This window comes from Papio anubis, chromosome 6 (genome assembly GCF_008728515.1).
Source record: "Papio anubis isolate 15944 chromosome 6, Panubis1.0, whole genome shotgun sequence".
Taxonomy (NCBI): Eukaryota; Metazoa; Chordata; class Mammalia; order Primates; family Cercopithecidae; genus Papio; species Papio anubis.
Genome location: NC_044981.1, coordinates 103,513,464 through 103,526,255, shown reverse-complemented (window position 1 = coordinate 103,526,255; position 12,792 = coordinate 103,513,464). Strand labels below are relative to the sequence as shown.

Genomic DNA, 12,792 nt, shown 5'->3' with positions numbered 1-12,792 from the left:
GAATGGGGAAAAGAGAGGCAGAAAGTGAGCCTGCCCAACACCCCAGTGTGCTCTGCGGGAAAAGAACCATCTGAGAGAGTTGCCAGGTTCACTGCTCAACGGTGGGGGAGGGATAGCAGAGAGCTAGACCAGTACTAAATAGGGCACACAGCTCACATTTTTACTTGGAAGAAATGGACACTTACGTGGGCTGGGGCAGCTACAAGCTGACATCAGCAAGTTCCTGCTCATGGCTGTTTTCCTGCAGGTTGAAAAACCTGTTTGGACAGCCCTGGCCTGGCCACATTACAAAATCTGGTCATTCAAGAGATTTCAAAGGCAGAGGCAGTTTCCCACATACGTTCCCACGAGGACTTTGTGCACCGCTCCTTGGCATGGCTATCTTAAGAGCCACGGCTTCAGCGCTGGGGTCCCCCAGAAAGATGGTGTCCTGGTTCCAAGTTCCTGTATCTACCCACTTTCCCCACTTCTTTAAAATTTTTTTTGAAACACAGTCTCGCTCTGTCACCCAGGCTAGAGTGCAGTGGCACAATCTTGGCTTACTACAACCTCTGCCTCCCAGGCTCAAGTGATCCTCCCACCTCAGCCTCCTGAGTGACTGGGACCACAGGCATGCACCACCATAGGCAGCCGATTTTTTAAATTTTTGGTAGAGACGGGGTTTTGCCATGTTCCCCAGGCTGGTTGAGACTCCTGAGCTCAAGGGATCCGCCTGCCTCGGCCTCCCAGAGTACTGGAATTCCAGGTGTGAGCCGCTGTGCCTGGCTTTTTCCCGCTTCTTTACCAGTGCTACATCCAGCACACTCAAGAGTAGGAGCGAACCGAGTCCTCAATATCTCATTTCCAGGTTCTCTGAGGAGCTCCTGTGATTCTGACAGGTAAATCACATTGGATCGCGTAACTAACTCCATCCCTAATGGGCACCTTCCTTCCAGCAGACAGCGCCTGCCTCCCTCCCTGTGCAGTATCACCACGTGGGCCCTGGAAGTGAGAGGAGGTTGGGCACAGCTGGCACAGGTCCCTGACCCCCAAGTGAAATAGATCTGTGCCCTGGGTTCTGGCAGGAATTCACATGGTTGCGAATGGAGAGATGGACTCATGTGCAGGTCATTTGTGGAGAGCAGCGCCACTCCCTTTGAGAACTCCAGAGAGGATTCTGGGGGAACCTGAGATGTGGGGGAGCTGAGAACAGAAATACCTGAGAACAGGTGAGATGGGTGAGCCTCAAGTGGGAAATGGGGAGAGCCGTCATCTCAAGGAACAACATGAGGCTGGGAAGGAAACCAGGTACATCCAGAAACTCTGGGCCACTCTCCTCCTTACGTGGAAAGCAGGAACCCAGGCCAAAAGGCAGGGCTTGGCAAAAAGACCCCAGGAGCATTCTTGCCCTGGCACCTTCTCTGCCAGGCCCCTGAAGCTGGAGGCCATCAGAGGGTTTGTTTAGGGGAGCCCTGCAGAGCAATCAAGCTGACTGTGGACAATCGGAGCAGAGACAGTTGGCAGGAGGCAGTCAAGAGCCTCTCCCTTCTCTTTCCAGAGGTAGTTTCCTTCTGCCTCTTAAATTCAGGTATCTTCTGATCAGATCAATCTAGAATCTAGGCTTATGCTGATGTCACGGACTCACCATGGGAAACCTACCCTCACGAACTAGGATGACGTTCCCTGTTTATCCTCAGCAGAAAGCAGGCAAATGCCCTGTATCTGAAAGCAGGACTGTCTGTCCCTGTGGAGAGGCCTGGCTCTGCTGTAGTACCCAGCTTGCTTACAGGCCCTCACTCAACAAACATCATTAACTAAATGTGAGGTAATTAAGAAATCTCCTGCAGACTATTAGCTAAAGTGTCCACACATACAAGCTATTGTTTACAGCTCTTCAAGTCTATCATCACACCATCAACATTCCTGGTTGGATTAGCACAAACCTCAGAGCCAGGAGTCAGCACTGGCTGGGCTGCTTGTGAAGTAGCTATGGATGGATGTGCTGGTACCTGCAGGTAGCTGAGGTGGAACCTCAGAGGCAGGGGGAGGAGAGGCAGCCTCTGCTCCATTCTGCCATCCTCTCCCAGGTCTGAGCCCACTATTGGCCCTGCCCACTATGAGAGAGGATAACCCACACACCTCTGGACCACCCTCTGAGCGGGCCACAGCAGTCCAAAAGCCCTTAAACGATTCTTACTTCAGGATAGTAAGTTGCTAAATAAAAACTTCAAAAATAACCCACAAATTTGCCATTTTGCCACTGTTTCCAGGCCCACCACCCCACCTACTGAAGATAACTGTGAACTTCAACTCACTTATCATCTTTCTCATAAATATTCAGTCCAAGGGCATCAACTCCAAGCCAAAGTTCTGTTCCTTTCTTGTTTTTTATCTCGAAATAGTTGATTCCATACATTTCCAGGTCCTGAGCAATCTTCAGGTATTCCAACATAGCATTATCTCTAATTGGAGAGAGTGAAACAGGCAGTTATTGGTAGCACTCAATATCCAGAACACTAAAACCTTTCCAGTATTTTTAAATTAAGGCGCCTTGTGTAGGATGGGCTCAACGCTGTGTGCTGCGTGCAGACAGGCAGGGGCCAGGCAGCAGACTGGTGGGGAGGGGACCCAGGCAGCCCGGAAGCTATGCCTGGGGTGGGTTCCGTGCTGCCCTGCAGCCTCACCACCAAACCCCAAACTTTCAGGAAGAACTGATTCACACCGGCTTCTCTGACAGGTTTTTAAGTTTTATCACTCGGCACAATCCTCCTTCTTCTCTTGCCCACACATATGTCTTCTGGGACTCCCACAACCCTCCCCATGGGCTTCGAGTTGTTTTTCTTCCACAAAGGATGCTTGGGCCAGACAGGAAACCCTGAAGCACAAAATCTGAGGCTCAAACCTCAAACAAACTTCAGAGGCTGAAATAATGCAGAGTCGCAAGACTAGGCCAGAGACAAGGCTCTAGGACAAGAACACCCAGAATCCGGTGGTCTGGCCATGTCTTACATTAACAGCCCCACGTCCAGGTTCTGGATCCCCACGTCCAGGATCCCAAGTGAGAAATCAGGATTTCTCACTTGGGATCCTTTTTCATTTACATACACTTTGTAAGACAACTACCTTCATACAATGAGCAAACTAGCACCTCTTTGACAGAAGAAAAATAACACCGATTGTAGGTGAACAATGCCCTACTGACTAAAATGAAGTTTAGACATCACACTTTCTACAAACAGAGGACATAAGCTTTTAGAACCTGAAGGCTTGAGCTAAACTGTTTCTTTCCCCGGGCAAGACACCTGGCTTTTTTTTTTTTTTTTTCCCCCAAAAAAACCTCTTCCCTAAGGAAACCCCACTTTCAGCTCGGTTCCCTCAAGGTCTTCACAAGGCCTGACAAAAAGCCCTTTAAAGTACTAACTAGAGTCACAGGTAAAGACACGCTGGAGCGCATGGAGATGGCCAGATCCCAATAGCAGGGCGCAGCACTCACTTGAGCATCCCGCGGTGTTCCGCATGCCACACCTGGATCCGGTCCTCCCACTGGTCCCTGGTAAGTTTGTGCTGGTCCATGACTCTGGAATGCAAAAGGAAACAGCACTGTCATCCTTAAGGGCTGTGACAGGCAAGGAAGGAGGACCACTTACCACCCACACTCAAACCCTTACTTTCCATTCAAATCAATCAATCCCAAAGAGCTTTGGTTTCTATTTCCTGATGTGTAGCATTTCTATTCATGACGATTAATCTGGAAGACCAAGCGTTTTGAACAAGAACTCAGGCTGGAAAAACTAAGAAGGTATTTTAAGTGGCCTTTTCTTCCAAATGGGGTCATTTTTGTGACCACCAGTAAATAAAAACAGATTTCACAGGGGCCAACCTATCATAAACCAGGAGGAGCTAAGCAGTCAGGTCGAGAAGTTTGCTATGTTGCTGCGCTCCCACAGGACACGGCTGTGCTTTAGTTTCCGTGAGGAATGGCAGCTCACCTTCCCTGGCTATGTTTCAGGTCGCTGGTCAGTGCCTTAATGACTAGAGTCCCAGCGTGAAGGAGCACTTGACACTGGCAAAGTCCCTGTGTTTCTAATGTAATCGCTTCTCCCTACCGAGTATGGCATGACTGCTCCTGCCCAGGCCAGGTCACCCTGTGCTCACCTTTGAGGGATCAGCCTCTCAGAGCTGAGGTACCCAGACTTGTGCACTTCTTTGTTGTAGTCCCCAAACTTGGCCTGCACAGCGTAGGACCCCAAGAGCACGGCAGTCTCAGGGGGGCAGTAGATCTCATCACTAAGGATTCCCTCCTTCACTTGGAGGAAGAAAAGTTTCTGGGTGATGTCCTGGATGAGCTCCTCAGCCACATCTTCAGGAAAGAACTTGGCCCGGAACTTGAACTGGAGGGGATTCTCCTTCCTGACCTCCTGGGCAGACACCTGGACAAAGCAAGCCACACTCTCGACACAAATCCGGAAGACGAAGGCCCACTGTCCCCAACACAGGCTTCTAACCAAGACTCAATGGGGCCCTCAGGCCAGTCTTCAGGAGATAATGTCTATTCTTAATCTTTTTAGCATTCCAGACAAAAAATGGTTAGTCAAAAGGCCAGATATGGTGACTCATGCCTATAATCCCAGTGCTTTGGGAGGCCAAGGCAGGAAGATCACTTGGGTCCAGGAGTTTGAGACCAGCCTGGGCAACGTAGAAGAGATCCCATCTCTACAACATTTAAAAAAAAAAGTTAGCTGGGGATGGTGGTGCATGCTTATAGTCCCAGTTACTCAAGAAGCTGAGCAGAAGGAACCCTGGAGCTCAGGAGTTCGAGACTGCAGTGAGCTATGATGGCGCCACCGCACTCCAGCCTGGGTGACCGAGCAAGACCCTGTCTCTTCTTAAAAAAACAACGAACTAGGCCGGGCGCGGTGGCTCAAGCCTGTAATCCCAGCACTTCGGGAGGCCGAGACGGGTGGATCACGAGGTCAGGAGATCGAGACCATCCTGGCTAACACGGTGAAACCCCGTCTCTACTAAAAAGACAAAAAACTAGCTGGGTGAGGTGGCGGGCGCCTGTAGTCCCAGCTACTTGGGAGGCTGAGGCAGGAGAATGGCGTAAACCCGGGAGGCGGAGCTTGCAGTGAGCTGAGATCCGGCCACTGCACTCCAGCCTGGGCAACAGAGCGAGACTCCGTCTCAAAAAAAAAAAAAAAAAAAAAACAAAACAAACAAAAAAAACAACGAACTAACAAAAACAAAAAATAGGCCAGGCGCAGTGGCTCACACCTGTAATCCCAGCACTTTGGGAGGCTGAGGTGGGCGGACCACGAGGTCGGGAGTTCGAGACCAGCCTAACCAACATGGTGAAACCCCATCTCTACTAAAAATACAAAAAAATTAGCCGGGCATGGTGGCATGTAGCTGTAGTCCCAGCTACTTGGGAGGCTGAGGCAGAAGAATCGCTTGAACCCGGGAGGTGGAGGTTGCAGTGAGCCAAGATCACGCCACTGCACTCCAGCCTGGGCGACAGAGCAAGGCTCCATCTCAAAACAACAACAACAAAAACAAACAAACAAACAAACAAGTACTATCACACTCTTGCACTCAGCTGGAAATCAAAGCTACTGCCTCACTAAGCCCCAGTCCTCATGGGATGATGCTATCAATCCTAGAGAACTCAAATTTGGAAATGACTCCCACAGTGACCTGGAATCTGGCCACATGCCAATAGGGCCCTGGACCCCAAAGCTTACTCTTAAGAATTCCTCCTGTTCCTCCACTCTTCCCCACCTCCCATTATCTTTCTAACTTGTTGCTGTGACTTGGGAGGACAGTAGGGGTTTCGAAAAAAAGGATAATTTTCAAAGAGTCTGAAGAAAAACTGTTTATGTTACTACTTTTCTTTATGGTCGGTTAATGGAATTATCCAATCTTTAAAGTTGGAAGATAATCTGTCACAGGTTCACACAAAGCAATAACAGGTTCTTACGAAATAGTGGATGATTCACAGTTTATAAGGTTAACAATCTCATTCAAAAAAACTAAGGTCAACTAAAAGCTATGCAATTAGCCATCATGTGCTCCGATGAGTGAGCTGTATGGAGAAATGCCAGAATCTGATTTCCAATCGATATCCCCATTTACTGGAAACTTGCAACCATTTTTGTCTGTAAAAACTTTTACACAAACAAAAAGGAACAGAAAACAAGAGACAGGGTGAGTTGCTCCCGTTTCCTTATCAACAAAGCAGACCAACACTCAATCCACAGTCTGTAAATAGTTAACCCTGACTTACCTTCTTATCCAGCTTCAGCCAGGTAGGAAATCCTTTATTATCCACATACTGGAGGCCAAAGTACCACACTTCCCGGAGGCCGATAGTCTTTACCACCTGCATGAGAGAGAGAGGCCCAACAGTCATGAGAAACTCACTCAAAAGGGCAACAGCTTTTGGCTGTCATTCATCACATGGTCTAGCAGAGTCCCCAGGAAACCAGGACATCTGCTCAGTCCAACCACTGGGCAACACCTGTTTAGCACTCTCTCAAATAACTTGTTAGTAACCGAGGCTATTATCTCAAAGCCATGAACAACTTATTTTTAATACAAATTTGAGCAGACTCAGGGTTCTACCTTCAAATCTTAGAAAACCTCACTCCTACTCCTTTGTACTCCAGGATGCTCTCCTGCATGAAATTCACCAGGTATGGCCAGCACACACGGAACCATGGGAGCCCACAACCCCCCAGGGAACAGTGCAGTGGGTGCATCACTGCCCATCAGGTGTGCTCATGTGGAAGACTCAAGTATCCAGCACCACACTTGAGCCTCCTCTGGCTGCCTGCCTCTGCCTCTCAGCCAGCTGGCCCAGGGGTCTGACTTACTAGGAACAGGGACAAAGAAGTCCTAGGAAACGTAGGAAAACAGGCAGTGGCAGACTTCTGGGACGGAAGGGTGTCAATGCACAGGGGTGCCCAGAGGAACCTGCATCTTATAGGCCTCCAGAAATGGGACATTCTGATGTAGCAGAGGTAGAATCCTGACCCTAGGTCGCAGCAAGGATTTCACGTTTTCAAGTCCCTGTTGTGCATTACAGAGGAGTCCTGAGCTGCTTATTCTCATGAGTGTCTTAGAAACAGATAGTCGAACTTGCCGTGGACACTTGTTGAACATCATCTAAACCGAGTCTCAGACAAGTTTGACTATTTACATATATATAGATGTGTAATTTAAAATCCCATGATATATAATGTTAAACTTTAAAAAAAAATGCTACCATCCTTCAAATACATGGTTTCTATCATATTTAATGCCAAAGAGGGTTGAATACATTAGAAATGACAACTCAGGTATACAGAACATTTGCTTAAAGTAAACCCTAAAATTCCAAATTAACTCCTGCTCTGGGCCTGTTTCTTCATCTGAAGGGTACAGGGAGGCCAGAGGCTCCCTAAAGCCCTAGGAGTCTGTTTATTAAATGCCCAGGACTGACCTGTTCTTTCCCTCTTCCCACTCACCCAAAGGGGATGGGGGCAGGCTGTAACCAAGCTGCTTCATCATGGAATGATAGAAGAAACATTTAGACTTTTTATGCAATGCTTTGCTCCCAAGTCTTTTGCGAAACCTATGTTTTTTGTTTTTGTGGTAGCAAAGCACAGAGAAAACTGAATTCAAAGACCAGGTTTCTATATACAGTCTTGCTAATGTCTTGTTCCTCACAAGCCTCCATCTTATCACTGATATGAAACCTGCCTAGCCTTCCTCTCTGGGTTGTTTCAAAGTTGCACAAGAGGTTGGGCGCAGTGGCTCACGTCTGTAATCCCAGCACTTTGGGAGGCTGAGGCGGGAGGAACACAAGGTCAGGGGGGTTTGAGACCAGCCTGATCAACATGGTGAAACCTGGTCTCTACTAGAAATAGCCAGGCATGGTGGCACGAGCCTGTAATCCCAGCTACTCAGGAGGCTGAGGCAGGAGATTCACTTGAACCCAGGAGGCAGAGGTCGCAGTGAACCGAGATTGCGCCACTGCACTCCATCCTGGGCAACCGAGACTCCATAAAAAAAAAAAAAAAAAAAAAAAAAAGTTACACAAGAAAACTCCACATGCCTAAGAAATTGCTTGCTCTCTGATGCCATCCTTCACTTCATCCACCCAACTGCAGCCTCAGCCTGCACATCTGAACCAGTTAGAAATAATCTTTTGTCCACTTGACTTCCACTTGACATAACTGTCAGGCTCTCGCTGATTTTCAGGGTCACAGCTCAGGATCCTCTTCTGCATCTGCTATGCTGTGGCCATCCCCCTTCCACAGGGCAAATCACAGAACCCGTAGCCATACCATGCAGTCCAAACGAGAGCCTACCTCTCTCAGCAAGGCCTGTCCCTGGCTGCCCTAACCTGCGCGCACCTTCCTGGCAGGAATTTTCCATCAATCTCCAGGATAACTATGCTCAGAGTGTGTTTCAGAATCCTACTGCTCACACAATGCATTCCCCAAAGGGACACGTTAGAATTAAGCAATCTTCCTCTCTTCAGTCCACTCTAAAAATCAATCCATAGGTCATCCCTACAAGGAAAAAGCCAACATTCCTAGAAAAACACCCCTCGCCATTCCCTTCATTGGTGAATCCTGACACACCATGGGTGGAGAGTCTCAACATTTGTGTCTACTCCCTAACCCTGCCTCAGTGGTGTTTGGTTTTGTTTGTTTTGGTTTGGTTTGTGAGCCAGGGTCTTAAACTGTTGCCCAGGCTGGAGTACAGTGGTACGATCTTGGCTCAATGCAGCCTCAACCTTCTGGGTTCAAGCGATTCTCCGACCTCAGCCACCTGAGTAGCTGAGACTACAGGCGTGTGCCACAACGCCTGGCTAGTTTTTAAATTTTTTGTAGATATAGGTTTTTGCCATGTTGCCCAGGCTGGTAGCCTACAGGAGACTGGGCTCAAGCAATCCTCCCGCCTTGACCTTCCAAAGTGCTGGGCTCAGTGGTGTTTTAAATGGCAGAATTTTAGGAAAGAAAAGGTGGGAGATGTCTATTTAACTCAATCTCAAGCAACAGCTGGAGCAGCTCCTCCCCACTCAGGAGCTTCTGGCATGGGGGGGCCGGCTTATCAAGACACCTGGGCTGCAGTCCAGCCCTGGCTCTGTCCCTCAACGTGGCAGCTGGCCCTGGGTGTTCTCCATCACACTGAAGCCCTGGACTAGGACCCAGGAGTAAAGCAAAAGCACTCCAGGGCTTGACGCTGGGGTGGGGGGCGCTGCAGGTGAGAGCTGAGTAACAAAGGGGTATTGGGGGAGGAGAGCTGATTACTTTACCTCCAATCTCTTTCAAGCTATTCCCTTCGAGACCTTATTTTCAGTGACATCCAGGTCCAGGAATGAGCTTTCCATCAGAAATTTCTCCATAACTATGACCTAGTTTTTCCACTTATCCTAGGGCTCCCAACCCTGCTTTAAAGTTTTTGCTCGAGAAGGTCTCATTTATAGGTAAGAACTCAGGCTCCAGGAGGCTAACCAAGGGACATACTGGCAGAACCAACACCAGAAGCCAGGGCCCTACGCAAGTGTGCTGTACAGGGTTCAGCCGGCAGCACTCAACTTACTTCAGGATTCTCTTTCAGCAGAAACTTTTAAATTTTTACCCCAAGTCCAGCCTCACCCAGAGTAGTAAATATCTTTACCCCTACCAGGTGAGGCAGACCCAGGAAATGACCTCAAAATAACAGTGGAAGCTGTCATGATGATCGGCCACTGGCACTGCACTTACTCTGGGGGCGTCCACCTGGGCACATTCTGGCACCTGCATGTTCTGCTGCACGGAGCCAGCCCACTGCTGCTGGGCGCTCCTTTTCGGAGTGAGAGGGAGATATGGTCAAGCATGGGTGGAGTCTCCTGTGGTCTAAGTGTGCTAAAATTCTCCCTCCTAGGTCTCCCAATCACCACCCACTCTAATTTCTGCGTTTGGTGCTAGAACACAGAATATCACTTCTACCAGTAGGGCTCCTCGGGATGGTTCAAAGGACTTGTAACTCACACCTGGCCCTGCTCCTCTACTGGCCCCAGAGAAGAATCCATTTAGTCCAGAAAATAAGATCTTGCTTTCTTTAGAACTTAGAACTGCTCCACAGAAAAGTTATCATAGCCTTCATGGTGGCTCACCAGTCTTACTGAAACTGAACTCCATGTCTCACGAGGAATACGCAGCAATGGGGAATCATTCTGGGCCGCCCATCTCAAGAAAGAGTCTTCGCTGGCACCTGAGTGAGCTCACAGAGCGGGCTGGATGGGGCTTGCGGTGACTTGCATTACTGACTACTGCCACAAAGGTCCTTTCCACTCCACGACCTCTGGCCCACTTAGTTCACAAAGTCAAGCAGGGAAACAGGAGCGAGAGGCGAGGGAAGAGGACTGTCTAATATAAACCATAAGGTGAGATCTAGTAGCTCTATACATTTCCGTCTGAGGGGGTCACTTATAATAAAACGTGTTCAAAAAGCTTTTTACCAAAAATGAGCATTGATTAGTGGGGTATGGCTGCTGGAGTGGAATATCTAAAGTCTTTTCTTAAGAAACAGAAAACATTGTTAAATATCAAAAAAGATAAGAGAGATCAAAGAGTCTGACGTTTTGAAACTGTGAGGTGTTGGACCGGTGCCGCCCTGGTGCCTTGCCATGCACAGGGCACTGCTGTACATGTCGCAAAGCTGGTTCTGCGGTGAACTACAAGAGAGAGTTGTAAATAACACAAGCGCAGCAAGCTAAGGCCCATGGGCCAAATCTTGTCTGTTGGCTATTTGTGCAGCCCACAGGCTAAGAATGGGTTTACATTTTTTCAATGGTGGTGATGGGGAAATTACATAAAAATATCAGTGCCCAGCCAGGCACAGTGGCTCAAGCCTGTAATCCCAGGACTTTGGGAGGACGAGGTGGGCAGATCACAAGGTCAGGAGACAGAGGCCATCCTGGCTAACACAACGAAACCCTGTCTCTACTAAAAATACAAAAAAATTAGCTGGGCGTGGTGGTGGGCACCTGTAGTCCCAGCTACTCAGGAGGCTGAGGCAGGAGAATGGCGTGAACCCTTGCAGTGAGCCAATGTCGTGCCACTGTGCCACTGCACTCCAGCCTGGGCGACAGAGCAAGACTCCGTCTCAAAAAAAAAAAAAAAAATCAGTGTCCACACAGAGCTTGACTAGAAAACAGTCATGCTTGAATCTTCACGTGTTTATGGCTGCTCTCAATACTACAATGGCAGAGCTGAGTAGTTATGACAGCAACTGTGTGGGCTGCAAGTCTAAAATATTTACTCTCCAGCCATATGCAGAAAAAGACTTCTGACCTGTGCTATAAAAATACTAAATAGGCCAGGTGTGGTGGCTCACACCCGTAATCCCAGCACTTTGGGAGGCCACGATGGGCGGATCACGAGGTCCGGAGATCGAGACCATCCTGGCTAACATGGTGAAACCCCGTCTCTACTAAAAATACAAAAATTAGCCGGGTACGGTGGCGGGCGCCTGTACTCCCAGCTACTCGGGAGGCTGAGGCAGGAGAATGGCGTGAACCCGAGAGGCGGAGCTTGCAGTGAGTGGAGACTGTGCCACTGCACTCCAGCCTGGGCGACAGAGCGAGACTCTGTCTTAAAAAAAAAACAACAAAAAACTAAATAATGGTTTTTAGTCACTCCTTGACTGGAAAAAATCCAAGCCATTAAGACTGTATTTGGGCTGAGCGTCGGCTCACACCTGTAATCCCAGCACTCTGGGAGGCTGAGGCAGGTGGATCACTTGAGTTCAGGAGTTCAAGACCAGCCTGGCAAACATGGAGAAACTCCATCTCTATTAAAAATACAAAAATTAGCAGGGCATGGTAGCCTGCGCCTGTAATCCCAGCTATTGTGGAGGCTCATGCAGGAGAATTGCTTGAACCTGGGAGACAGAGGTTGCAGTGAGCCGAGATAGCACCACTGCACTCCAGCCTAGGCAACAGAATGAGACTCAGTATCAAAGGAAAAAAAAAAAAACGAAACTGTATTTGGAGCAGCTGTTATTAGGGAAAAAAGTATTTAATAAATAAATAGTAATATCACTAATAAATACTTGATTAAAAAAAAATCTTCCAATTTTAAAAAATGAATTTTTTTCTCTAAATCTTCATTTCTTCTTTTCATAGATGTTCAGGTATGACCACTTAGAAATGAGAAGATGCACCAACTGCTGAGACAACTAAGGTTCACTCATCCACGCAGTGAGAGGGGTTCTACTCTGGAGGTGGAGGCGGCTGGGGGTAGGAAGCTGCGTCTCTAACACAGGGTGAGAGACACATAGGCGAGCACACCTCCTTACACTGACAAGCACAATCACTCAGTTCAGCCCTTTGCTTCCATGCCTGGTAACACACTGAATCCACCTGGCTTTATACAACAGATAGCTGTGTGCTTTCATACACCTCCTAGGCATGATATACGTGTCTATTAATGCATTTTATAATGCTATCATGAAATACTTTCACCTTTTAAAAGATCCTTCTCATCTATTACCTCAAGTGAGTAAAACAAGGTAATATGCTTAGCAAACAAAATAATTGAAATGTTGCAAAACAATTTTTTTGGTAGATAGAGTTAAATCTCAAGTTCAGAGACCAACCTGATCAAAAAGCTGTTTTCCAGTTGTATTTGGCTGGATTGCAAACTCCAGCTCTGCATCCATGGTGGTAACTCGGACATTGATCTGAAAAACAGAATGAAAACAAATTACGCTTAACTGAGTATTCTTTTCTTCTGATAACCTCCTGCACCTTCTACATAAGCTGCTCCTCAGTGTGGC

At 48.1% G+C, this 12,792-nt stretch overlaps 1 protein-coding gene across 2 annotated transcripts in view; it reads right to left on the bottom strand.

Annotated features, from left to right (window-relative positions):
• The window catches only part of EZR (ezrin), a 52,826-nt gene that overhangs the window by 11,638 nt on the left and 28,396 nt on the right, over positions 1–12,792 (bottom strand). Inside the window, exons 3-7 of one of the 2 annotated variants that reach the window (XM_003897981.4) lie at positions 12,613–12,696; positions 6,263–6,358; positions 4,135–4,409; positions 3,473–3,556; positions 2,295–2,441 (exon numbers count right to left, since the gene is read on the bottom strand). In XM_003897981.4, coding sequence (XP_003898030.1) covers positions 2,295–2,441; positions 3,473–3,556; positions 4,135–4,409; positions 6,263–6,358; positions 12,613–12,696 — 686 coding nt within the window. Of the gene's footprint in view, positions 1–2,294; positions 2,442–3,472; positions 3,557–4,134; positions 4,410–6,262; positions 6,359–12,612; positions 12,697–12,792 lie in introns of those variants that run through there. The other variant, XM_031667328.1, reaches the window with a different exon arrangement.